Source organism: Odocoileus virginianus, unplaced genomic scaffold (genome assembly GCF_023699985.2).
Source record: "Odocoileus virginianus isolate 20LAN1187 ecotype Illinois unplaced genomic scaffold, Ovbor_1.2 Unplaced_Contig_13, whole genome shotgun sequence".
Taxonomy (NCBI): domain Eukaryota; kingdom Metazoa; phylum Chordata; class Mammalia; order Artiodactyla; family Cervidae; genus Odocoileus; species Odocoileus virginianus.
This window is the reverse complement of record NW_027224330.1, coordinates 616,065-643,879: the sequence shown is the minus strand read 5'-3', so window position 1 is coordinate 643,879 and position 27,815 is coordinate 616,065. Positions and strand designations below refer to the sequence as shown.

Here is a 27,815-nt window from a genome sequence, read left to right as displayed (position 1 = left end):
TTGTCTCTTTTCACAGCCTTTATTTGAAAGTCTATTTTATCTGATATGAGTATTGTGACTCCTGCTTTCTTTTGGTCTCCATTTGTGTGAAATATTTTTTTCCAGCCCTTCACTTTCAGTCTGTATGTGTCCCTTGTTTTGAGGTGGGTCTCTTGTAGACAACATATATAGGGGTCTTGTTTTTGTATCCATTCAGCCAGTCTTTGTCTTTTGGTTGGGGCATTCAACCCATTTACATTTAATGTAATTATTGATAAGTATGATCCCATTGCCATTTACTTTGTTGTTTTGGGTTGAAATTTATACACACTTTCTTTGTTTCCTGTCTAAAAAAGATCCTTTAGCATTTGTTGGACAGCTGGTTTGGTGGTGCTGAATTCTCTCAGCTTTTGCTTGTTTGTAAAGCTTTTGAATTCTCCTTCATATCTGAATGAGATCCTTGCTGGGTACAGTAATCTGGGCTGTAGTGTTTTGTTTTTTGTTGTTTGTTTGTATGTTTTTTCTTTCATCACTTTAAGTATGTCCTGCCATTCCCTTCTGGCCTGAAGAGTTTCTATTAAAAGATCAATTGTTATCCTTATGGGAATCCCCTTCTGTGTTATTTGTTGTTTCTCCCTTGCTGCTTTTAATATTTGTTCTTGGTGTTTGATCTTTGTTAATTTGGTTAACATTTGTCTTGGGGTATTTTGCCTTTTGTTTATCCTGTTTGGGACTCTCTGGGTTTCTTGGACTTGGGTGATTATTTCCTTCCCCATTTTAGGGAAGTTTTCAACTATTATCTCCTCAAGTATTTTCTCATGTTCTTTCTTTTTGTCTTCTTCTTCTGGGACTCCTATGATTTGAATGTTGGGGCATTTAACATTGTCCCAGAGGTCTCTGAGGTTGTCCTCATTTCTTTTAATTCTTTTTTTCTTTTTTCCTCTCTGTTTCATTTATTTCTACCATTCTATCTTCTACCTCACTTATCCTATCTTCTGCCTCCATTATTCTACTGTTGGTTCCCTCCAGAGTGTTTTTGATCTCATTTATTGCATTATTCATTATATATTGACTCTTTTTTAATTTCTTCTAGGTCCTTGTTAAAGCTTTCTTGCATCTTCTCAATCCTTATCTCCAGGGTATTTATATGTAATTCCATTTTGTTGTCAAGATTTTGGGTTATTTTCACTATCATTATTTGGAATTCTTTATCCGGTAGTTTCCCTATCTCTTCCTCTTTTGTTTGGTTTGGTGGGTGTTTATCTTTTCCTTTACCTGCTTGGTATTTCTCTGCCTTTTCATCTTGTTTGTATTGCTTTGTTTGGGGTGCCCTTTCTGTATTCTGGCAATTTGTGGTTCCTCTTTATCGTGGAGGTTCCTCACTGTGAGTGGGGTTGGACAGGTGGCTTGTCAAGGTTTCCTAGTTAGGGAAGCTTGTGTCTGTGTTCTGGTGGGTGGAACTGGATTTCTTCTCTCTGGAGTGCAATGAAGTGTCCAGTAGTGAGTTTTGAGATGTGAGTGGGTTTGGTGTGACTTTGGTGTGCCTGCATATTGAAGCTCAGGGCTATGTTCCTGTGTTGCTGGAGAATTTGTGTGGTATGTCTTGCTCTGGAGCTTGTTGGCCCTTGGGTGGTGCTTGGTTTCAGTGTAGGTATGGAGGCATTTGATGAGCTCCTATCAATTAATGTTCCCTGGATTCAGGAGTTCTCTGGTGTTCTCAGGATTTGGACTTAAGCCTCCTGCCTCTGGTTTTCAGTCTTATTCTTACAGTAGCCTCAAGACTTCTCCATCTATACAGCACCGATGATAAAACATCTAGGTTAATGATGAAAAGTTTCTCCACAGTGAGGGACACCTACAGAGTTTCACAGTGTTACAAGAAGAAGAGAAGAGGGAGATAGAGGTGACCAGGAGGAGAAGAGGGGGATTCAGAAGGGGCAAGAGCAAGCTAGCAAGTAATCACTTCCCTATGTGCTCTCCACATCTGGATCCCTCAGAGATATTCGCGGAGTTATACAGAGAAGAGAAGAGGGAGGAAGGAGACAAAAGTGGCCTGGGGGATACAAGGGGGAATCAAAAGGAGAGAGAGAGATCCAGCCAATAATCAGTTCCCTAAGTGTTCTCCACAGCCCGGAACACACAAAGAGATTCACACAGTTGGGTAGAGAAGAAAAGGGGGAGGGGGAGATAGAGGCAACCTGGTGGAGAAAAAGGAGAGTCAAAAGGGGGAGAGAGCAATCAGGCCAGTGGATCTCGCTCCCAAGTAAAAATGGGTACTGAAGATTGGGTTCTTAAAGGTACAAAGTTGATAACAAATACCAAAAAGCAAAGATTAAAAATCTAGAGTAGAGGTTAGATTCTCAAAAATACAATATTAAAAAAAAGTCACAAAAATTATAAAATATATATACATGAAGTTTGCTTTAGAAATAGGGTCTTTTTTTTGGCAAGGTAATAGTATGTTATAAAAATGAAAATTAAAGGAGGTATTAGAGGATTTTAAAATAAAAAAATTAATTTAAAAAATGATTATAGTAAAAATATATCTTGGACTTTCTCTGGAGATTTTGTGGACAGTGTGGGTTCAGTTGATTTTCAGAAAGTTCCTTGATCCGGCTTACACTTCTCAAGGTCTATAGGCCCCTTCCTATGTAGTCGGTGCTAACTACAGGTTTTTAATCTGTTGCACCTGTCACTTCCAAAGTGGTTCCCTCTGTTTATTTTAGCTTCTTCTGTTTGCCGGTCTCTTCGGTTCTAATTTCCGCCCGGACACAAGGGGGCGGTGGTGGTCACTTTTTTTAGGCTCAGATGTTCAGTCCTGCTGTGGGGAGGGAAGAACACTGAACGAACATCACTGACTTGTGTGGGAGCGCGCACAGTGTTTCAGCTGCCCCGGCTTTGCCCCTGCTCACGGCGTGTGTGCTTTCCCAGTCTACCCTGCTCAGGCTCTAGGTTGCTCTGCCGGGAGCTGTGATGTGGGCCCTGGGTGGCGTGCACTCCCCAGGTCTAAGGTGCTCAGGTTCAGGTTCTGGGTACTCCACAAAGGTGCAGACTCAGTTGGGCCTGCGTTTTGAGCCCACCCCAGGTGCGAGCAGCTCAGGTGACCATGTGCTTGGCGCACAGAGTCGCTCCCAGTTGAAGGCTGCGGCCTGTCGCCTTCCCCGTCCCATCTACTCAGTTTTCTGGGTGTACAATGGGCGCTCCTTCTCAGGTGTGCTGTGTGTCTCTTCTGAGGAGCTGATCTCTGTCTGCAACCCTCCCTGCAATGTCGGCCATCCAGAATCCCAAAAAGTATTGGTTAGCAATGAACCCTGCTTGCAGTTTGGTATAGGATGCCTCTCTGGGGTCGCAATTGCCCCCTTCCGGCTCTGGCTGCCCTTGCCAGCCTGCGGGATGGGCCAGGCCGCAGCCAGCTAGCTCTGCTCAGTCCTTTGTTCTGTGAGTGGGCCTGGCAGTGTCTTAGGTTAGGGCTTTTTGCAGGATAGCTATCCCACAGTCTGGGTTGCTATCTCAAGCTAGTTCCCTCAGATTGCCCTCAGGGCATTCAGGCCCGGTCCTTACCCTAAGCAATGCAGCCGTGCCTCCCTGTCCCTCCCCTGCTTGCTAGTGGGGGATGCGAGCGTCTGGGCTGCTGCTCCACTGGGAGTTGCTGTTAGGCACATAATCTGTGGGGTTTAATTATTTATTTATTTTTCCTCCCAGTTATTTTGCCCTCTGAGATTCCAAGGCTCGCCACAGACCCGCCAGAGAGAGTGTTTCCTGGTGTTTGGAAACTTCTCTCTTTTTTAAGACTCCCTTCCCAGGACGGATCTCCATCCCTACCTCTTTTGTCTCTCTTTTTATCTTTTATATTTTGTCCTACCTCCTTTCGAAGACAATGGGCTGCCTTTCTGGGTGCCTGATGTCCTCTGCCAGCATTCAGAAGTTGTTTTGTGGAATTTGCTCAGCATTCAAATGTTCTTTTGATGAATTTGTGGGGGAGAAAGTGTTCTCCCCATCCTATTCTTCTGCCACCTTAGGACTGCCTCTGATTTATTCTTCTTAAAAAGTAATACAAAATACTTTTAAATAATCAATAACCTATTTTCAAATATTTTATAATATCTCATATGTTTTACACCCTTTAATCTTTATTGAATGTCTTTTCTTTATAATTTTTTACAGTAATAACTTTTAAAAATCTTCAGCATTTCAAAGTTAACTATGCTAGGAATCTGTTCTGTTATTTTACCTTTTTTTAGACCTTTTACATGTGTTGATAGAATGTGTGTGTGTGTGTGTGTGTGTTTTGGTCAATCATTTTAAATTGTAGGAAAGGAACATATACATAGTCAATAACTAGACAGGTCTAGTAATTGTAAAATGCTTACACTGTTGCCACAAGCTTATTTAAATCTTCTGTGTTAAGATCTAACACCTCTCTCATCCCCTGTCCTTTTCTCTTTTTACTCTTTTTTTTTTAATAGTAAGTCATCAACAGCTACAGACACTCTTCCTACCCACATTGAACTTTCCTTTACTAAAATATATAACTTTAAAATGTTACTACCTTTATACAAGGAACAATCTTAGGTACAAAGGACAAACACAGAATCTAATGGCATAGAACCCCCAGTTAAAAGACATTTCAGAAGTTACTGAATTCACTCTTTAAAAATATATTTTTTAAATCTGTTCCTTAATCATCCCAGTAAGTGGCTGTGTCCCCTTATTTGAACATTAAAGTTTGTTCCTAAAATATAGGTGGAAAAAAAGTAGCCTGTTTTGACTTTCACAGATCTCGGATTGTCAAAACCTTCCCTCTACCTGCTAGACTATGTTCAAGGCAAGGAATAAGTGTTCCATTATTTCAGGACATGCCTCCTTGGCCAGGCCCCTTGATTTCAACCACTTAGCATGGTCCCCATTCTTTCCTGTAGCTCATTCAAGCACCTGTCACCTCGCATTAGAGAACGAACACCATGCAGAGTCTGGCGTGGACTCTTCATTCTCAGGCCACTTTAAAGCTGCTTCTTTTCTGCCCACGTCACTCACTGCGTCATGCTGTCTCTTCTTTCTATCCGTAGTGGTTTCTCCAGAAATTTGAGGCCCATTGTTATCCAAAACACTGATTAGTGTTTTGGCAGTTGTTGGTCTCTCTGAGGAGGAGAGACCTTACCTGAGGAACATGCTGTCTCAGGACCCAGAAGATACAAGTCTTTGGCTAAGACTCCACCCCCAGACTGCCTGTCTCCACCGGGCCTTCGGCAGCTCACGTCCTGTCGAGCCTCATAGACTCCCGACTTGTGCTTCTCATATGGGCTGCTTTTCTCTTGAACACACTTCCTGATAGGGAAGCCTGGATAGCCCCTGGAACATCATTTCCGCTTTCCCAGGGATATGAGTAGCGTGGCGTTCCTGATGCTCAGGTTTCAGTGAATTGCTTTCTAATTTCTGTACAACTGTTATTTTCACTCACTGGAACGTGTATCTAGTTTGAAGAAAAAATTAACTAGATTTGCAAAGGAAGAAAATCTATTGTATACTTCTAAACAATGATATCTGAGTGCTTTTACTAATTCTTTTTTGTCAGTATTTGAAATGTAGAAATATGAATTTATCCTTCAAAGATTCCTTTCCTTTTTCCTAGAAAGAAAGCAGACCGATCTTCACTCAGTTCAGTTCAGTCACTCAATCGTGTCTGACTCTTTGCAACCCTATGGACTGCAGACCTATCTTAGCTGTCTGAATAAAGAATAGATCATGTTTAGCCAAAGTTTTATTAGTTCATCAAAAATACATATAAGCAACAAATGGGGAATAACTTTCAGTTGCTCCTTATTTTCTAATCATGACATTATTTTTGTAATGGTAAATTAAAATGCTGACATAGTATTTTCATCCATACCTGAAAATAATTTAGAGCATGACATTAATTTTAAAATAAGAATATATGCAAAGAGAATATTTAGTGAATTTAATTTTTTTTCTTCTAAGACCATTATATTATTTTTTCACAATTAGTGAGTAGCTCATTTCTTCTTTCATTTACTTATTTCTAAAATTCTTCAAGGAAGATACCTGCTAGCTTAAAAATAAGTATAAACAATTTTGTTCTCAAAAAGATTAAGGATGGTTTTGTATACTCAGTGGTCTCTTAAAATAGGTTGTTCAAATGGGATTATAACCAGTTATTTTTAGTAACACTCCAAAAGTGTTACTTATAGACTGTTAGGACAGGGTAAATAGTTAAAAAAAAAAAAAGATGATTCAAAGGATCTGTCAGTAGGAGTCAATTAGTTTCCTAGGGCTGCCATAACAAAGTACCAAAACCTGAATGGCTTCAACAGTAAAAGTTTACTGTCTCACAGTTCTGGAAACTTAAAGTCCAAGATCAAGGTGTCAGCTGAGACTACTCCTTCTCAGGATCATAGCACAGCATCTGCTGGATCCAGGCTTGTGGTAGCACTCTGGCTGTGATAGCAGGGTCGCCATTTCACTGGCATCTGCCTATACGCATCTATTTCTGTGTCATGTTCATGTATGGCAAAAGCCATCACAATATTGTAAGCAGTAAAGGAGTTCTCCTCCAATTAAAATTAAATAAATAAAATATTTAATAGAATGAGGTTTCCAAAGAAGAGATACATGCAATTCACATTTTGTACCATAAAATATATTTCTCAGAACAGCTAACACTGAAAAAATATATTAATTATGTTCATAAATAAATATATTTATTACATAGCTTGTCTTTACTTATAACATATCTAAGCTTTATATTCATAAGATTGTGCTAGATCATGGCAAAAAGGGAGGAATCTCTGTGGATCTGGAGACTGTTCTGTGTTAACTCTGTCTTCAACTAGTTTCCAAATATGTCAGAACAGTCGACTGGGACTTAATCTGGTCATCTATAAAATGGTAGGGTGCTTTCCATTTTTACTACCAAATATAAAATTCTATGATTCTGTTTTCAACTTTCACTAAATAAAGACCAGGAAGAGACATTCATTTATAGAGTCTTCAAGCAAATAATATATGAGCAGATACATATATATATATATATATATATATGTATATATATATATATATATACACACACATATATATATACACACACACATATATACACATATATACGTACACACATGTATATACATCTGGACTTAAAATTTATTTAGGACTCTAAAATACTGTTATTTGTTTTGTGTTTTTGTGCATGTGCATGTGTGTGTGTGTGTGTGTGTGTGTGTGTACTTGATTAGAAATATCTGGCCCAATTGTCATTTGCTTAATATCTTGAAATCATACAAGAAGCACATAAATTTGTTCTTTAACTTTCTGATTCATTGGGACTTCCCTGGTGGCTCAGATGGTAAAGTGTCTGCCTACAATGTGGGAGACCTGGGTTCGATCCCTGGGTTGGGAAGATCCTCTGGAGAAGGAAATGACAACCCACTCCAGTACTCTTGCCTGGAAAATCCCGTGGATGGAGGAGCCTGGTAGTCTACAATCCATAGGGTCACAAAGAGTCAGACACGACTGAGCGACTAAACTTTCTGATGCATTAAGTCAGAGTTTTGACATGAGTGAGGAGAAACTATTATTTCATTCTTTAATCCATTGAAAGTCTGAAAGGAGCTGTGATGCTGGACTCCGAGGAGGCTGAGGTTCCTGGGACAGTGGAGACTCTGATGGTGCAGTGGAGCATCACCACTGGTGAAATGATCCCTACTGCATTCTTCGGAGATCTGTGTGAAAAGATTCTGAAGCAACAAGTGGCTTGAAAACCTACCATGAATCCAGCCCCCGCCTAGATGTCAGTGCATCCTTCGGGGTGACTACTTTTCATTTTCTGAAATGTAAAGAAATAGATATATATTTGCCCTAAGGATTCATTTTTTCCCCTATTATTTCCTAATTCAACTGATATATGAATATTATGGCAGTTATAGAGGACATTAGCAAAGATGAACTTGTTGATTAATTCAAACTTGTTGATTAACTTGCATTAATATGTACTAGGAGAGCAAGGCTATCTAACTTTATCTGCAAAAATAAATCTTGGTTTTTAAACAAAATTTTCATTCCATTTGTCTGGCCAAGAAAGAAAAATACAGCATCAAAAAATTGTTTCTACTTAATCATAAACTATGTTCACAAGGCTAAGTAAATATTAATATATACTTATATTCCTTATAATTTTGATTAATTCTAACATCATTTTTAAGATAATTGAACAAAATAATCTTTTTCTTTCCCAGCGATTTATAAAGGAGCAAAGATCAGTCTTATGAAACTAAAAAGAAGATGCTGTTTCTCCTGATTCTTTTGTCATATAGCTGTGAAGAGAAGAGAAACAAAAAGCAAAGGAGAAAAGGAAAGATATACCCATCTGAATGCAGAGTTCCAAGAATAGCAAGGAGAGATAAGAAAGCCTTCCTCAATTATCAATGCAAAGAAATAGAGGAAAACAATACAATGGGAAGGACTAGAGATCTCTTCAAGAAAATTAGAGATACCAAGGGAACATTTCATGCAAAGATGGGCTCAATAAAGGACAGAAATGGTATGGACCTAACAGAAGCAGAAGATATTAAGAAAAAGTGGCAAGAATATACAGAAGAATGTACAAAAAAGATCTTCATGACCCAGATAATCACAATAGTATGATCACTTACCTAGAGCCAGACATCCTGGAATGTGAAGTCAAGTGGGTCTTAGGAAGCATCACTACAAACAAAGCTAGTGGAGGTGATGGAATTCCAATTGAGCTATTTCAAATGCTAAAAGATGATGCTGTGAAGGTGCTTCACTCACTATGACAGCAAATTTGGAAAAGTCAGCAGTGGCCACAGGACTGGAAAAGGTCAGTTTTTCTTCCAATCCCAAAGAAAGGCAATGCCAAATAATGCTCAAACTACTGCACAATTGCACTCATCTCACACGCTAGTAAAGTAGTGCTCAAAATTCTCCAAGCCAGGCTTCAACAATATGTGAACCATGAACTTCCAGATGTTCAAGCTGGTTTTAGAAAAGGCAGAGGAACCAGAGATCAAATTGCCAGCACCTGTTGGATCACTGAAAAAGCAAGAGAGTTCCAAAAAAGCAACTATTTCTGTTTTATTGACTATGCCAAAGCCTTTGACTGTGTGGATCACAATAAACTGTAAAATTCTGAAAGAGATGGAAATACCAGACCACCTGACCTGCCTCTTGAGAAATCTGTATGCAGGTCAAAAAGCAACAGTTAGAACTGGACATGGAGCAACAGACTGGTTCCAGATAGGAAAAGGAGTACATCAAGGCTGTATATTGTCACCCTGATTATTTAACTTATATACAGAGTACATCATGAGAAACGCTGGGCTGGATAAAATCACAAGCTGGAATCAAGATTGCCTGGAGAAATATCAATAACCTCAGATATGCAGATGACACCACCCTTATGGCAGAAAGTGAAGAAGAACTAAAGAGACTTTTGATGAAAGTGAAAGAGGAGAGTGAAAATGTTGGCTTATAGCTCAACCCTCAGAAAGTTAAGATCATGGCATCCGGTCCCATCACTTCATGGCAAACAGATGGAGAAACCATGTCAGACTTTATTTTTTTTTTTTGGTCTGCAAAATCACTGCAGATGGTGACTGTAGCCATGAAATTAAAAGACGCTTACTCCTTGGAAGAAAAGCTATGACCAACCTAGGCAGCATATTAAAAAGCAGAGACATTACTTTGCCAACAAAGGTCCATCTAGTCAGAGGCTATGGTTTTTCCAGTAGTCATGTATGGATGTGAGAGCTGGACTATAAAGAAAGCTGAGTGCCAAAGAATTGATGCTTTTGAACTGTGGTGTTGGAGAAGACTCTTGAGAGTCTCTTGGATGCAAGGAGATCCAACCAGTCCATCCTAAAGGAAATCAGTCCTGAATATTCATTGGAAGGACTGATGCTGAAGCTGAAACTCCAATACTTTGGCCACCTGATGTGAAGAACTAACTCATTTGAAAAGACCCTGATGCTGGGAAAGACTGAAGGTGGGAAAAGTGGACAGCAGAGGATGAGCTGGTGGATGGCATCACCGACTCGATGGACATGAGTTTGCGTAAACTCCAAGATTTGGTGATGGATAGGGAGGCCTGGTGTACTGCAGTCCATGGGGTCACAAGTCAGACATGACTGAGTGGCTGAACTGAACTAAACTAAAGAATCCAAACTAATCCAACAGACTAGTTCTGTGCCTGCTCTATTTATCACACACTTTATGGGTTTGTGAGGATTGCTATTGATGCTTCAAAAGACTGAAATGAAATCCTTAGCTTCACTGTAATCTGTTTCAACTTCAAAAAGTAGAGGTGTCGAAAATTAGGAGCAGTACTTTCCAGAGAATAAAATCAAGGACCTTTAGGATTTATCTGAGCCACCATTCTGTCTTGAGTTTTGTAAGCTGATTGTCCAGTTGCATCTGAGAGTTCTGCAGGGATGGAATGTCTACATTAAATGGATGTTTTTCTAGAAAAGTATGCTTGTATATACCAAATATAATCACAAAGTGAATTCCAACTATCAAACAAAACAGAAAAACAGACCATTTTTTAAATGTTTTATTACATTGCATTTTATAAACCTAGAATAAGAAATTTTTAGTATTTTTCTGCTTTATTTTTCTCCCTCACATTATCCCCATTGATCTTATTTTGCTTGTTTAAGTTTTTCCATAACCCTACATAACTGCATAAATATCTGATTCAACATTTCCCCAGGAAAAACAGCATTTCAATCCAAGCCTCTTTCTCTTCCTTTTTTAAATCATCTGTCATAAGGCTTTTGTGTGGTGCAAATTACTCATTCTTCTCGATGGCCTGGGACAGTGGCCCTCCAGTGCCTTCCAGGTTTCCTCCTTTTCAACAAGGATGTGCTAAGAAATATCCATTCCCCGCTCAGAATGCTTTGTTTCCATTTTCAGGATCTCTTAAAAGTTCTTATCTTTATTAGTTTCTGATCTCTATCAATGTATTTATAACTGATGTGTGTGTTAGTCACTCAGTCATGTCCGACTCTTTGTGACCCCCATGGACTATAACCTGCCAAGCTCCTCTGTCCATAGAATTTTCCAGGCAAGAATACTGGAGTGGGTAGCCATTCCCTTCTCCAAGGATCTTCCTGACTCAGGGATTGAACCCAGGTCTCTTGCATTGCAGGCAGATTCTTTACTGTCTGAGCTATCTGGGAAGCCCTATAACTTTGATATTGCTTTGCATAGACTTTATTTTTGCTTTTATTTTTTCAAGCCCCTTGCTAGTTTCTTCCTCCCAAGTTTCAATGTGTCACATTTGAATGGCCACACGTGGCTTAAGCAACTTGATAACTTTAAACAAATTTTCTGTGGCTTTTATACTAGTGTCCTAAGGCACATACCAGCCTCGCCGTCATCTCTATGCTTCGAAATGACTCTGTCATCTTATCTGTGAAAAAACATGAAAAGTGAAAGTGAAAGTCAGTTTTGCCTGAAAGTGAAAGTCAGTTGTGTGTGACTCTTTGTGACCCTGTGGTAGTAACCCGCCAAGTTCCTTCTTGTCCATGGGATTCTCCAGGCAAGAATACTGGAGTGGGTAGCCATTCCCTTGTCCAGGGGATCTTCATGATTTAGGGGTTAAACCCAAGTCTCCTGCTTTGCAGGCAGATTCTTTACCATTTGAGCCCACCAGGGAAGCCCTAATCTTGTCTGTACTAAACCCCAATCTGGACCCCATTTCCTCTTTAAGATGAACTATTTAGACCTATAATGGTTCCTGCTGCTCAAGCCTTCTTTGACCCTTACATTCAATATTCTATTTATGCTTCAAGTATTGATTGCATTGTACCAGGTATTTTTTCAACCTGACTTAGCTGTGGGAGTCACAAACTCCTAATGACACAGCAAACTGCTTGACTACTGACACTGTCGCACATAATTTTATATATTACTACCTGCCCCTTAATTCCTAACATGGTTCAGAAAACACAGAAGATGCTCAATAAATTGTCGTTAAGTTGAATTATCAGTCTCTCCAGTAAAACATTAACAGATGTTTACTTGGTTCCTTGTCTTTGCCTAATACTGTATTTCTTTTCTTATTTAATTACAGTCAAACTAATAAACGCTTTAGAGCTCATTTCAGTTTTTGAAGCTGGCAAAGACTTAGGTAGGTCTTACAGTAGAGGATTAGATGTGTATTTCATTTTGTTTCCTTTTTAAACTATAGATGACTGAAGCCATTGAGACCAAGGAGAAGCACCAAATCAGAATCTCTCTGGGAAGGCTGAGGTTCCAGCCTTAGAATTACCACCTGCAAATCCCAAAGTAGTTAATAGCCAGATGTAGTAATTGGGGTACTGTTTCCAGAGCCAGAGGTTGGAAGTCAAAAGATGGCAGCAAAACAAACACAACTCAGTCATGTGTGTGAAATAATATCCAAGTGGATCCAAGCTGGTTTCAGCAATAATTATAGTCAATAGTATCGACAAAAACAAGTTTGGAATTCTGGATCATGTCTTATGATTGCTGGTGAACGTAGACACAGATCAGCTAAGTGATTCTGACTTCCAGGACTTGTCTCTGATGTGGGGCCAGTGTCTGGCAGTGATCCGCTCTCGAATGCTTTGCTTCTTGTTTATTCCATAGGGTTCAGTTACTGAAGGAAATAGACCATGCTCCCACAGGAGAACTGCATCCCATTCCCTTTCTTTTAGCTTTGGATTGTTATTAAAGAGCCATCCTAGCAAGAGCCCATGTTTCCAGCTAGCAGAGAACTTTGGGAGCTGCTTAAGGAAAAATCTTAGATAAGTGCACCCTTGATATTGACTGGTGTAGGATCCAGTGTTCCAAGGCTGTGCAGTATTAGAACCCTCAGAGTACTGAAAGCACTTTCCCCCTGATTTAAAAATTTTAGAAGCTCAGTGTGTGCCAGTATCTAATACAGTACTAGGTAAGTATTTATTAAAAATTCTGGTTAGTAATTATTCATGTAATTTATGAAGTATTTAGTTGAAAAGACATAATAAACCATGATTATTAAATAACAACTGGTCTTATTTAGTGTGTAAAATATTTGACAAAGTAAATATTTTCCAGATTTATATTTAAATTTTAAGGTAAAAGGAAACTAATTGAAATAGCTAAAATAAATCAAATTAGCTTGAAATTAAAATCTAATATTTAAAAAAATACTTCAGAGGAAGCAAAGGATAATGCATAATGAAGTAAAGGATTTAAGACAGCCATTTAGTTAATTCAAGCTAAAAATCTCCTTTCTGTAACTTCAATGAATATTTTAAGCAAAAGTATCTAAATCTAAGTTATCTGGAAAGCTGCCCTAGCTTTTTATGGAAATTTTCATGGATGAAAACACATATGATATTACTTTTTTAAACAGATTCATAATTTGCATTTTAGTATGTCACACATGATTAAGTTTACAGATTTCTATTCCCATCCTTCCCTTAATTAAGACAATCCTTTTAGATAGAGGGATTAACAGTTATTTTTAAAGTAAGAAAATACCCACCTTACAATTCCAGGTCACAGATGTCATCTGTGATCCTAGAGCTACAGAAATGTTTAAGCATTATCTGCTTAACTTTGGATAGAACAGTTTTGGAAGAATTTGGCTTTTAAGCTCCTTCATTAAAGTTTCCCAGATGTACTTTGTAAACTCAGAATGATGAGGAATAAATGCTAGGTTTAGGGCTATCTAACTTATTTCTTTAATTTATTTTACTATTTTAAAACAAGACACTTGTCACTAGGTAAACTTTAAATAACTTATTGTTCTAAGGTTATTTTATTGCTATCTGTGGGGATTTTTAAAATTGGTTTATGTTAGACTCATCAGTGATCTGTTAAAGAAATGCCCACCTCACATTTTCCCTGCCACTCTGTTGAATCTGAGTCTGTGGTAAAGTGAGTCTCATAGATCCACCTATGTGTTCTGAAACACCCCAAGGTGAGCCTCGTGGTCATAGAGACACCTGTGAGAGCTCATGTGAGGTAGCAAATTTAGGTTGAAAAATTAGGCTATGTTTGCAAGTACATCAAAGTATTCATCTCAGTAAACATTTTAATGAAAGATTTTTAGCAATCTTTGATTATCTTTAGCTTTTTAATTGCCAATACCAGAACCACCTTTTCCACTTTTTTTACCTTTGCCAGAGTTTAAACAAATTGGAACGTCATGTAGAAATGGCATTATTGTTGTGGAATAGAAAGATAGAGATGATTGCAGCTGGAAATTACTTTTAATATCTCCTATGTGATTAGGGACAAATTTGAACTCAAAAGCAGTGTCTGAAGACATATAAAAGCTAGTTTCCTGACCTTTGCTTCACTTATGTGAAAAAACATAAAAGATAACAGAAGACCTGATTTATTCACAATGTCTAGAAAATAGAAAATGCATGTATTGCAATAAGAAAAAGAGTCTGTCATTTTAAAAATAGAATATCAAATATCCTAGCAAAGAAGACATGATAACAGGAGAAAAGGAATCTTTTAAAGGTTAATATATTTTAATAATTCATTCCAAGGGGATATTGATTTTTTTTTTTTTGGAAGAGCAGAAATTTAAATTAGCTATTTATTTTCTCCAAATTGCATATCTATAAAGGGGACAATAAAGTTCTTAGCAGAGTCTCCTCCCTTCCTGGAAAAACAAGGAGAAAATACTCTTGGTTCTAATGATGTATTTCCAGAAACGGAAGTCACAGTAAAGCAGAAATGGGTGCTGTGGGGTTCCAAGCCTTGGAGTAACAATACCTGTGACTCGTGTTGCTGAAATCTTACCGAGAAAGGTGCAGGCAGCAGGCAGCTCTCTTTAATAACCCGCTGAAGAAAGACATTTGCACTCGTTCCCAGTCTCTGTCTCTTATTTTTTAACACCTCACTGGATGCTCTTCACTTCAAGGCAGATCCTTTGACCTAAGCAGATTATTGCAGATGCATTAAGGACACAATCAGCTAGCCATTCTTCTCAAGGAAGAGATTTGGCTCCAAATAGGACACTAAGCTCTTCGGCCTTCTGCTTATTTACCTAGTCAGCAGGATTCAGTGTCTCTGGGTGCTCAGTGCACTCATGGGGAATCAGGAAAAAAACAAAAGCGGAAGTGGCAGCGGCTGCAAATGTGGTTGCTAATAAGGGCCTGCGAGACCTAGGTTTCCTTGGTTTCTGTGACACTTATTAGGTACCATAGAAATTGAATTGTCTCCCATAAAACGGTGCAGTTATGACTTGCAGTAAATCGTCCTTTTGAGATGCAACACTCTCTGTACTATTTGCTCTTGCATTTCTTTTTGATTCCCTTTCAGTATGTTTGACCTTTTGGCCAGAGATCCTGGCTTCTGCTGCACAGTTTCTCAACCACTATTTTTCCCCTTTTTGTTTAGAACTGAGCTTGGCAAAGCCAGGATATGAACTGTGCAGGTGGGCTCTTCAGGACGAGTGAAGAGATAAGGGATCCAGTCAGGGACTGGCCACGCGCAGCCCTGCCAATATGCCCCTCCACCAGATTTCCGTAATCCCCGCCCGGGAGATGGCCAGCAATGGGAGAAGTTCAATGGGCAGAAACAAAGAGAAGAGCAAGGAAGTCGAGGTAAGCGGAGGTTTGCTTTGATAAACTAGAACAGCCAAGCCGACTGCAGCCAGCACCGCTCTGCGTTCCCTGGAGTGGCCGGGGCTCAGGGTCAGCTGGGCTGCCCCTCTCAGTTTGTGGCGGTTCCCCGGTAACTAGTAGGAGCACAGGAAGTGTAACCTCTGCGTCCTGAATGGAGGAACCGAATCCGTGAGGACACTTGCTGCTTGAAAGATAAACACTTCCGCTTCTGTCCTGGCGTCCAGTGGAGTCACTTTGCCCTTGGGTGGCTCCCAGGGCACCCAGGGCACTTGGGTGGCTCTGATACTGGTATCATCCATTTTCAGACAGTGGGGCTGTTGATGGCTGCTAATTTTACTCACTGTCCGTTAAGCTAGAATGTTTGAAAATAACTTTCCTAACAGAGTGATAAGCAGAAGCTGTGACATCTGTGTCACTGGCATGAATTAGGAGAGCGCTCCACTGCCTCCTAAGGTCTGCTGCTTCCATAGCCATTCTCAGGGATGCATTTGGATTACTTTTGCTTGTTGTCTCTTTTATATATTTTTTTCTTCTTCATTAAAAAATATTTGAAACTTACATGGGCTAGAAAAATGCAATATTCAACTTATTACATTTAGGCTCTATTTTGCTGTGAAATCTAGCAGGATCTGTTCTAAGTGGAACTGCTGGAAAGATGTTGGGAACTTATTTCAAAGCTTTTTAAGGAGATTGAGCAAGCTGAAGGATATTGGGTGAAAATATTTTAAATGCTGTTGCATTCCTTTAAATGGAATCTTGAGACAGAATGTCAGAATTTGTAATCCTCTTACTCCCTTAATATAACTGTTGTCTCAGAACTCATTAACTTTGTGGAAAATGAGATTTTCCCATCTCCATCTCTCTCTATTCATCGTTTTTTTCTTAAGAATGGGTGGTGGGACAGAGAAGGCAGGGAAACTGAACCCAAACCAGCCAACTAACCAAACAAACCCAAACGAATTCTAGTGTCAAGGAGAGCCTGATAGGCAGAAAGAAATGAGCGCAAATCACCTTCAAGTGAGAAGAGGCATGTGTAGCCTCTTTTTACTTTGTACTGATTTTGAAAATGTCACTGAAGAGTTAGCAGATTGTGATCTGTCTAGAGTCTGCAGAAGATCTAGTAGGAAACATCAGAAGATGTGTCTGACTCACGTAGTAAAAGAAACTTTTACTCTAGTCATTGCCATGCCATAGACACATGGACTATTTGTAGGATTTTTGAGAATGAAATATCTCTACAAAGTGAGGAAATGTATCAGCATAATATTAATTGGAAACACTCTCTGTGATATGTATCTGTCTTTTGACTTGGTGGTATGATTACTAAAACATAAAAATAATCATCTCTTAAGTTTATTGGAGAGGGACAGGGAGTGGGGGACACTGATTGACTCTGAAAATGTGAGTGGAAATGTTAAAAGTGAGATTTGTAAAAGATACACACTGTTTACTCATCATCTAGGTTCTTTGAATGATCCTAAAGTAATATGGAAGGAAACTTCATATGAGAATATTGAGTGGAAATTTTGCATAATATCCAGAATGATCAACTTCTGAATGACATTTGGAAATGAAAATGCTGTTTTGATCCCAGTCCCCCACCACCTTTCTTTGGCATTATGTCAACACCAGCGATTTCCTGTCTACTTGGCCATGAGTCGGATAAAGCTAAGGTGGCTTACGTGATTTCTTAAATAAATCACACTTGTTTTTTTTTTTTTTTTTAACTTGTTAGAAATAATAATGAAATTACTCAATCTTAAATGAAAATAGCCACAATCTTCATCCAGATTTTGATGTTAAGCCACATCTTCTGAATCCGCAAATGTCTTTTAAAAAAAATAACCATTTATAAGCAGCTTAGTTTCTTCAGGGGCAAACACACTTATTTTGTGAGAGTGTGAGTCAGGAGACATTCTTAAAAGCAAATTGGGTTAATTATGAGAGAAATGCAACTCCTAGTTTATACAATATTTTTTTTTATTGTCACCCTGCTTATTTTTGTTTTCCATTAATTTTTATTAGTCAGAGGCTAATTACCTTACAATATTATAGTGGTTTTTGTCATACATTGACATGGAGATTTCTTAAAAAACTGGAATTAGAACTACACAATATTTTTTAAAAGAGATGTTGTTCTGTGCATCAGAAAGGGAACCACATTTCATGCTAAAGTATATCTTGGTTTTCTGTTGGATGGAGTTAAAAGTATCTCTTTAAGAGTATTTTTGAAACATACCATTAAATTCCATGGATTATTAAATAGTTTGTCTTGATGGTCCAGAAAATTTGTGAATGCCATTTAAGGTGGATAGATTAAAAAGCATGCCCAGAAAACAGCAAAATTCTTTTTTTTTTTTTTTCCTTTTTTATTTATTTTTTTATTTTTTTTTATTTTTATTTTTTATTTTTTTTATTTTTTATTTTTTTTAATTTTTATTAGTTGGAGGCTAATTACTTTACAGCATTGCAGTGGTTTTTGTCATACATTGAATTAGCCATGGATTTACATGTATTCCCCATCCCGGTCCCCCCTCCCACCTCCCTCTCCACCCCATCCCTCTGGGTCCTCCCAGTGCACCAGGCTTGAGCACTTGTCTCATGCATCCAGCCTGGGCTGGTGATCTGTTTCACCCTAGATATACATGTTTCGATGCTGTTCTCTTGAAACATCCCACCCCCGGGTTCTCCCATAGAGTCCACAAGTCTGTTCTATACATCTGAGTCTCTAATGAGATGGGTGAAACTGGAGCCCATTATACAGAGCGAAAACAGCAAAATTCTGTAAAGCAATTATCCTTCAATAAAAAATAAATACATTTAAAAAAGAAAAGCATGCCCCTTTATGGGGAAAGCAAAAAGAATCTATTCAGGGCAATGATTTCTGTAATTCCAAGTGTTGATTCCTTATAAAAGAAGGAAAACCATCTTGTACACATGGCAACAGTTCCTGATGGTTGAGCAAATTAGACAGCTTCTCCTCTGAAGTTTCCTTAGTGCATTTTTACTTGTCCTAAAGTTTTCCAAAGGAAACATGTGCATATGGGGCCAACCATCTAATTTCAAATTTAACACTTTGTTAATTTAAATGTGAGTCAATTTAAATTGCTCTATTCGAAACAGACTATTTCAAATAAACTAATCTATTAACTTGACATCAGTTTTTATTTTAAGGTATACTTAAAGAAAATGTGGAAACACTTTCTTAGTTATTATTGCACTCCAGAAGGTTTAAGCTGTAAAAAATAAATGAGTTAAGGTCTTATGAAATAATAAATCTAACCCTAATCTTTATAATGAATATACATTTTGATGCATTTTGTGTGCTGTAACATTATAGTTATTTATCTACTTAGTTAATAAGCCCAGAAGTGCAAAATGCAAAATAAAATATTCCATCCAGTTTGGGTATAGCTGATATTAGTGCTCAAGAGCATGCTCTGTCACTAAGTTGTGTCCAACTCTTTGCAACCCCATGGACTGTAGCCCACCAGGCTCCTCTATCCATGGAATTTTCCAGGCAAGAATACTAGAGTGGGTTGCCATTTCCTTCTTCAGTTAGTGCTCAAGGAAAGGATACAAATTCTTCTTCTAGGAGGTCCCTGAACACTTAAAGGACAGTGTGTCTCAGACTTGGATTCCAGACACAAAGTTTTATCAGCACAACCAGAGATGATTAATTTCTTACAAAGTCAATGGACTAGGCAAAATTATAGGAGGTTTATATACAATGCAGTTAATTAAATATATCAATCTATACTTGGAGATATTTTTAGTGATGGACTTGACTGAATGTTCCAAGAAAGTTCTGGAAATTAGCAATCAGACTTTTCTTTGTGTTATGGAATCAGGTTAGTTCATCCACATCTACAGAAAGCTGAAAAGCACCCCTCTGATTAGGTCCATAGCTCTCCAAAGCTTTCCAGAGCTCTTCTTCTTTCATTGAGGGCAGAGGCTGATCAGTTTGGCTTTTTAAAATCTCATTTGCATACTTTTCCAAGTGACCAGTCACTTTTTTATTCATTCATTTTTTCCCTTTTTTTTTTTTTTTTTTTGGTAAGGACAAAGGTGGGGTTTGTTGTTATTATAAAAGAAAAAAAAAAAAATAGTAACTCCTCAGGAATCTTAACAAAGGAAGGGAATATTTCACACTCAGAGAACAGACACCAAGATACAAAATTACAACTGTTTGGACTCCAGACTTGTCCCATCTCCTCCAGAGCAGAGATGGGGAGGAGACAGCTGAAGCAAACAAGCAATTCTGTAAAACAAAGACTTAGAAACCCTACAAATATGATTAAAATCTAAAATTCTGTTTTGCTTTAAAAAAAAAAAATTTTTTTTTAATATATCAAAAGGCCTGCTTTAGTGACATGCTAGTCCCACCGGAAAATAACCCCAATACCCCCTTGTCAGTAACATGCTCAAGTTGACCAGCCAACTCATATTTCCAAACCCCTGTGTGTACAAGTACATGTGTGTCTTTTAAACCTGGGGCTCAGGTGATGGCTACTGCTATCTTGGGCTTCCATCTATTAATCAACCAATGTCAGCTTCCCTAGAAGGGAAAGCAGGGCAGAGAGAAGCCCTGAAGTGGTAGTGAAGTAATAACAGCCCCAAACAGCCAACTTTTCCAGCATGGCCTCCCCCATCCCCATGCCCACTCAAAAGGAGATCCTTATTTCTAACCAGACTACTTGTCTCAAATTTGGGTTCCCCGTAACCAGAATGGCTTTTTCTCCCTAAAGAGAAAACACACATTTATCTGCACACCCATATATATAAATTTTTTGTTTTTACATTTAAATAGAAAAATACTACTCTGCTTTGTGTTATAAATGGAGGACCACACAATGAGAACTTTTTCTTTTAAGGTAGGGCTATCCATCCATTTATGCTGAGCCTGTCAGGGCATTGAGCCCCAGGCAAGGGAAGCACCACACCAGGAGATCTAGGGCGTTTTCCTACCTGACTTCCCACACTTTCTTCTCTCCTAATGCTCACTTTTAATAGAAAGTTGGTTACAACCTTGTAAGTAATGGACTTCCCACCAAGAAGGGAAATCCTAACCTAACCACAGAATCCAGCACCCCTGTCCCCCACTCAGTAACCACTCAGAAAAGTCCTCCCCATCTCTTCACAATGACTGGGCTCTCTGTCCAGAGAGCTATGCCTATTGGACAAACACACCTGATTAAATGGAAGCAGTGGTTATGTTTCCCTCCCCAACAACTAATGCACTAGAAAGCTTCAGTGATAGGAAAAAGAAAAGGGCAGGGGTAGGTAGGTGGTTGTGAAGTTATTAAGAACTTGACCCCCTCAATCCTGACCACAGGAAACAAGAGATATTAACTGGGTGTGAGGAATTAAAAAAAAAAAAAAAGACCTTGATATTCCCCCCTTTGAGTTATAGCTATGATGACACAGGGGGCGAGAATGGGAGCAAAATGTAGCGTTAGGAGGGGTTTTGAGGCTGCAAGTCGTGCACCTGGTACTGGTACTGGAAGGGCTCATGGCCAGTTCGTTCAGAAGACCACACACCGTGCAAGACGAAGAGGCCGCCCAGAGACAATCTCCCACGTCGACTCCTGCACAGGGCCCTACCTGGAATCCACACTGCACAGGCATGGCCTTGGTGTCCGTGCCCCCAGTCTTGATGCCAGCGTACAAGCGGGCCTGGCAGTAAGCCTCCACAATGCCCCTGCCACAGGCCTTGTCGTCCACACTGCAGCAGTATGGACCTTGGGTCCAGGAAAGCCATTGGCAGGCCAACCAAAGAGGTGCCCTCTGTGCCCATGAGGGTATATTCCTGCTCCATTCCAAACCAGGGGTGCTGGTTGCTCACCATGTCCATTATCCGTTTACAGGTGTGCCTTAAATTGGTCTCTGCAGGCTTTCGGTTGTACTTGAAGACTTCACAGAACACCAGCTTGTTGGGGTCCTTGCGGAAAGGGTCCCGAAACATGGCAGCAGGGACAAGATACATGTCACTGTTGGACCCTTCAGACTGAAAAGTCCTACAGCCATCCAAATTTCACTGGGCAGCTCTTCTATGCACTTGGGCTCAGAATCCAAGGTTCGGGTCTTGCAGCACAGTCCTTCTGCAGTACCTTCAGATGTACATAGCTTGGACTTTCTCACCCTGAGGTAGGGCCATGTACATCTGCCTGATGCTTTGTCCAAGAGGGAGCTGGCCGACGTGGCCATGGTGGAAAGGTGTTCTGGGTGCCCTGCAAGTGGTGGGCTGGGCAGGCCGCCAGAGCGTGGTGAGAAGAGACGGGCAGGCAGGGGTGCTGCTGAGACAGCCTGCTCTTCTCCCATTCTCGGCTCTCCACTCTTTTCCTTCTTTTTAACATATGTTGGCATCACTTATTTGGAGAAGGCAATGGCAACCCACTCCAATGCTCTTGCCTAGAAAATCCCATGGACGGAGGAGCCTGGTAGGCTGCATGCAGTCCATGGGGTCGCTAGGAGTCCGACACGACTGAGCGACTTCACTTTCACTTTTCACTTTCATGCATTGGAGAAGGAAATGGCAACCCACCCCAGGGTTCTTGCCTGCAGAACCCCAGGGACAGGGGAGCCTGGTGGGCTGCTGCCTATGTGGTCGCACAGAGTCGGACACGACTGAAGCGACTTAGCAGCAGCAGCAGCACTTATTATGCTGCAATTAATTCACATTAGTGATCTGGGCCTATAAGACATCTGTCTTTAACAAGGGTAATCAAATTCTGAGACCTCAAGGGTAATTGAATTTCACACTCTATGACAGAAAAGTATAAGGATAGTACAAATTCCAGCGTTTAGTTAACCTGTCACACATACTCCTTAGAACACTCATTTATAATCAAATGTCCCTAAGATCCGTTGTATTTCAAATGTAGAGATGAATCAGAAACCAAGCCCAATGTCAATGCCAGCTGCATTGCATGCCGCCCAGCCCTCATTAGCACACCCCCTTACCCCTCAGGTGATAGAGCTGTGTCAGAGGAGACAAGGCTGGAACTTCTGGCTTCTAACCTTTCCTCACTCTCAAACTGACCATGCGTGACAACCATGCTTTAGAAAGGGTTTCAGGGAGAGAAAATAAACCCCTCCCTCCCAAAAACAAACAAACAAACAAATACACTTCTGTTTACGTGTGCATTTTCCTTCACTTCTTTCACAATTTTATGATATTCCTATATTTTGATTTTTCCTTCCTTCCTGTGATACCCTTTTTAAGATATTCTATTTGTCTTTTCAACAGTAGCCCAGATAACTGCTGATCTCTTATGTGGCATACCTTCACTAACTTCAGCAAATTAAGAAATAAGACAACATGGCTTTTAGAATATTGTTCATTTTGAAATAGTGGCTATATTATAGATTTATTATTTCTATCTTTAGTAGAAAATTGTAATATAATCTCAGAGCCAGAGCCGAATCTAATATTAGCCAATCTAATTTCAAAGTTCTGTGTGTTTCTTTCCAATTAAGGCACCAGCTTTTCCCATTGCCTAACCAAAATTTGTGAATCAAGGGGTTCCAGAATCAGAAATTCCCTTAAAATTTATTCATGTTAATTCCACAGCTGAATCCCACAGAGAATGAATAGCTTGATTATGTCGTAAGAGTAGTTAGTAGTAAGTGAAAATGAGTGTTACTTGCTCAGTCATGTTTGACTCTTTGCAATCCCATGGGACAATAGCCTGTCAGGCCCTTCTGTCCATGAAATTCTCCAAGCAAGATACTGGAGTGGGTAGCCATTTCCTCCTCTAAGGGATCTTCCTGACCTAGGGGTTGAACCTGTGTCTCCTGCATTGCAGGATGATTGTTTACTCCCTAAGCCACCAGGGAGTGGCAAAGTTGGGACAAAATTATTGGCCTTTTAACTGCCAGTCCCTTTGTTCTTTCTAATATTGCTGAATTTAGTAATAAATATAAATTTTTCTTTCAAGGCACAACATCGCAATCCCTAGACTTAAAATAGTTCATATAATTCTCAAAATTGCTAACCTCTGAATGGCAGAGTTTGCATTTCTTGTTCTGAGAGTTAGTTGTCCATGACTCATAGGTTAGATAGAATATTAAATGGGTCTAATTTATAGAATATAGCCAGAATTAATTTAATTAAAGTTTAGAAAATTAGGTAAAAATGAATAATAATGCTGAAAATGGTTTGGTAGGGAGGATACTAGACTGAGATACCATGTATCTGAAATGTAGTCCTAGCTTCACTAATACCTTTTAACCTTGAGAAACTCACTTAACATCTCAAGCTTGTCCCCTAGAGAATAATGTCATGTTTTCTGTTAAATGTACAGAAAGTAACTTTGCAAGATCTCATTTTTAAAATAAGACTCTTTTATTTATTTATTTTCTATTACTCCTTTAACATACACGCTGGAGAAGGAAATAGCAACCTACTCTAGTACTGTTGCCTGAAAAGAATGGACAGAGAAGCCTGGTGGGCTACAGCTCCTGGGGTAGCAAAGAATGGGGCACAACTGAGCAACTGAGCACACCTTTAACATAATCTTGAGTTCAGGCTTCCGGTTCGGCTCAGGCAGAATGGGACTCACCTTCAGTGGACATCTCTTGTTTCCATTGCATATCATCCATTCTGCCTTCTGGAAACAGGGCTCAGAGAACCAGTCTTGCCCATCTCATGACAGCCTTGATGGGTTTAAAAAAATCAATATATTGTAATACCCTCTCCTAGCCCCTGAGCACAGAAAATGCCTCAGAACTGAAAACTTAACTCCATCAGAACCAAAGCACATATAGAGCCTTTAATAAACTGCTAGGGAAGAGAAGCCTTGCTGTTCCTGGAAACCTCTGGAATAGACTAGCTCTCTCCTTCTGGATGGTTTATGTGAGGACATGAGGTCTTTAACTGGATATTGTAAGGAAAAAGGTTGGTGCTTGTAGGGGACCAGGAAGTCCTATGGGAGCTGGAGCTGATTATAAATAGGCAGTATAGAAGGAAAGAAAGAAAACATAGATTTTGCATGATGTTTGTTGAGCCACTGGGTCAGTCCTTCCTTGAAACCAACCCTTATTCAAAACAAAATGACTTTCCAATGAAGTGATTCAATATATGTTCTTAATTATTTAAACCATTTTCTTGTTTAGTTGTTACATCAATTACAACAGGGCAGGGTCCTAAACGATTATTTGCAAAGTGTAATTTCAATTGTTTTCTGTGTTGTTACCTGTGTAGCAGCTAATTCCTGAGCTTGGAAAGACCTGGGGTCCAGGTAAAGTTGTCACAAACACTAATTTATGAATAACCTGTGCACATAAGATGTCCCACATGGTGCAGTGGTAAAGAATTCACTTGCCAATACAGGAGACACAAGGGATGCTGGTTCTATCCCTGGGTCTGGAAGATCCCCTAGAGAAGGAAATGGCAACCCACTCCAGTAATCATGCCTGGAAAACCCCACGGACAGAGGAGCCTAGCAGGCTACAGTCTGTGGGGTTGCAAAGAGTTGGACACGAATGAGCAACTGAAAACATGCACACATTTACCCAGAGTGATCTGTATTAGCCAAGGGAAGTGCATTTTGAAGAGGTGTGAGTTTGACACTCTCTTTCTATTTTTCCACTTTACAAGGCTCTCCTCAGTCCAAATTGAATACTAGAGTCCCATGTGCTTAGAGTTAATTCCTCTGAGTGTACTAATAGTATTGAAATAATTTTCTATAATGAAAACCAGGAAATTTCTATATTATTATTTGCTTTCAATTAAAATTGTCATAATTCACATTAATTTTTCTTGTTTAAAACAGATGTTGTGGATAATTGCATTAATAACTAAGACTGAATAACACATTTGATTGACTATTAAATGAAAATAGTAATTGTTGGCACACCCTGATCAGTAAATTGTGGGCTCAGTTAGGCAGATAGATTGTTAAAATTCCTTCCTGGTGTAGATTTTATAAATTATTATGAATGTGCAGCTGATTTAGTGACTCTGGGATCATTGTGTTAGAAAGGTTGTTGAACAAAATTCTTGATGTGGAAGTGTGTAGGAACATGGGAGGAGCAGATGTACCTACCCATGTTTTATTAGTCAGAATATTTAGAATTGTGAATTAGCCAACATTTAACTCGATTCTTTGCAGCACGAAAGAAGCACTGAGGATGCCAACACAGATTTAGAATCCCTCAGTCTGAGGTACTGCTGAATGCGGAGGACAGCAGCTGAGCGTGGCTTTTCCCGGCTCATTCCCACGAAATCACCCTGAGCCGCTTGCAATGCCTTCACCGCCTCCGGGTGGGGATGAGAAGCGACATCTATTCAAGGCTCATTCTCTCCCCTGTCTCTGCAGCCCTGTTAAGTAACTGAAATAGGCATGACATGAGGGTAGAACTGGTGTCGATACTGGACTCTTAAAAGAGGGCAAGGAGACCGAAGCAGAGGCCGGAGGGCTCCTGGGTGTGGGGTTCCTGACGCGATGACCCTGCTCATCATCCGTACGTGGCTGCAAAGAAGACAGCTGCGGTGAGCGGTCTTCCCCTAACAGCTGACGAAGAATACACACGGTCTGATACAAAGGAGCTCTTTGAATTCTCGAGGATTTGTGCTTTTGATGTCAACAACAAAAAGAGAGTTTCTTAGGAGAGGATTCTGGCACCAGGCAGTGGCTGGCCCCACAGTGCGGCGCAGGCGCGCGGGGAGGCTCCGGGGTGAGACAGAGGGGACAAACATTTGTGGAGTGAGGCACCGCTATGTTTGCACAGATAGTCACGTTTTTAAAAGATAGTTATTCCCACCTGTCAACCTAAGGATATTTACTCCTAAATAAGTTCCACACGGTGGTGTAGGGCTGTGAATGTTTCCTGGCTGAAAGGTGTGTGTTTAAGTTGTGTAGTTAGAACCCATAACACAGTTTTACTTTCCAGTTTTATTCACAACTATTTTTTTACAAAGTTACAGAATATGAAGGAGATTTGTTACTGTAACTTTTACAAAACTTCAAAAATTTAAATTCTGGCGGGTTTTAATAAAATACTACTCTATGACCATTTACGATGAAACTGCTACTGTAGCACATTCAAGTGTTGGAAGAAGTAATGTCCGCCTCGCACAGTAAAGGATTTGCCTATGACTTCAGTGTTACCATCTTGCTCAGGCATTCTGTTTGGCGTCCAGTGAGAGCATAAAAGAAACTTCATGCCTTAGAATTAGAGGGAATCTCTCGTGTGTTATGTGATCCTATGTGAACAGATCACAGAGTTAAACACATACATCTGGAGGAGACTAATTGAATTTAAATCTGAGCTTTGCCTCTTCGTAGTTGTAGAATCTCCATAAGATAATATCTCTGTGTCTCAGTTTCCTCAAGTGTAAAATAGTGACACATGTGAGAAGTGTCTCACAAAGTTATGAGAATTAAAATGAGTTCATATTTCTAAATACTAGGAATACTAGGGACAAAATAAACACCATTGAGTGCTTGATAAATGAAAGTATAAATCAAATCCTTATGTTTTACATCAAGCTATTTTATTATTTGTTGTGAATAAGACTCATTAGTACTTCCCACTAATGAAATGATGAAGACCTATTTATGGCTGCATAAGGTCGTAGATCAAGCATTTTATAATAATGATGATAATTAAAAGTAATGAAAATAAAAAGCTAACTCATCGCTATTTGAAGTTTGCCCAATCTCTGACCTTTATGTGAATAGACGCTCTGTTTGCCTTAGGTAAATGAAACCTAACCTATGACTTTAATGTCTGACCATCAGTCTCACAGCTACCGAATCAAGAATTTTGGAGAGTCAAGAATTTGTAGAAAAATACATACTATCCTTCATTTCTGTTCCATATTTATATTGTCAAGTGTTCTTTACTTATGCTACTATTTCTCAATATTTCATGGGCCTTCAAAATTGAATATTTTGAATATTTGTTACAGTGATAATTATTTTTACTTTACTTCATCTTTATTGGGGTTATGCTCTCAATTTCCTTTTATTGGTAAAATAAACTATTTATTATATAGAATAAGCCATGCTATGAAAAAATAAAATAACCAGTGATACTTAGTGGGTAAGCTTATTGAAAGTTTACATGCCTAGTATTATCCTGTGAATATCTGAGCACTTAGTTCAGTTCAGTTCAGTCGCTCAGTCGTGTCTGATTCTTTGTGACCCTATGGACTGCAGCACACCAGGCTTCCCTGTCCATCATCAACTCCCAGAGTTTGCT

The 27,815-nt window shown here is 39.4% G+C and overlaps 1 protein-coding gene and 1 pseudogene across 4 annotated transcripts in view; one reads left to right on the top strand and one right to left on the bottom strand.

Moving 5' to 3' along the window:
* Positions 1-27,815, top strand: part of MARCHF1 (membrane associated ring-CH-type finger 1) — a 1,143,673-nt gene that overhangs the window by 505,734 nt on the left and 610,124 nt on the right. The window contains exon 3 of one of the 4 annotated variants that reach the window (XM_070464068.1): positions 15,379-15,584. The exons of 2 other annotated variants lie outside the window; for them this stretch is intronic. In XM_070464068.1, coding sequence (XP_070320169.1) covers positions 15,486-15,584 — 99 coding nt within the window. In that variant the 5' untranslated portion in view covers positions 15,379-15,485. Of the gene's footprint in view, positions 1-15,378; positions 15,585-27,815 lie in introns of those variants that run through there. One more of the 4 variants, XM_070464066.1, reaches the window with a different exon arrangement.
* On the bottom strand, positions 15,719-21,812 carry LOC110135960 (glutamine synthetase pseudogene; annotated as a pseudogene).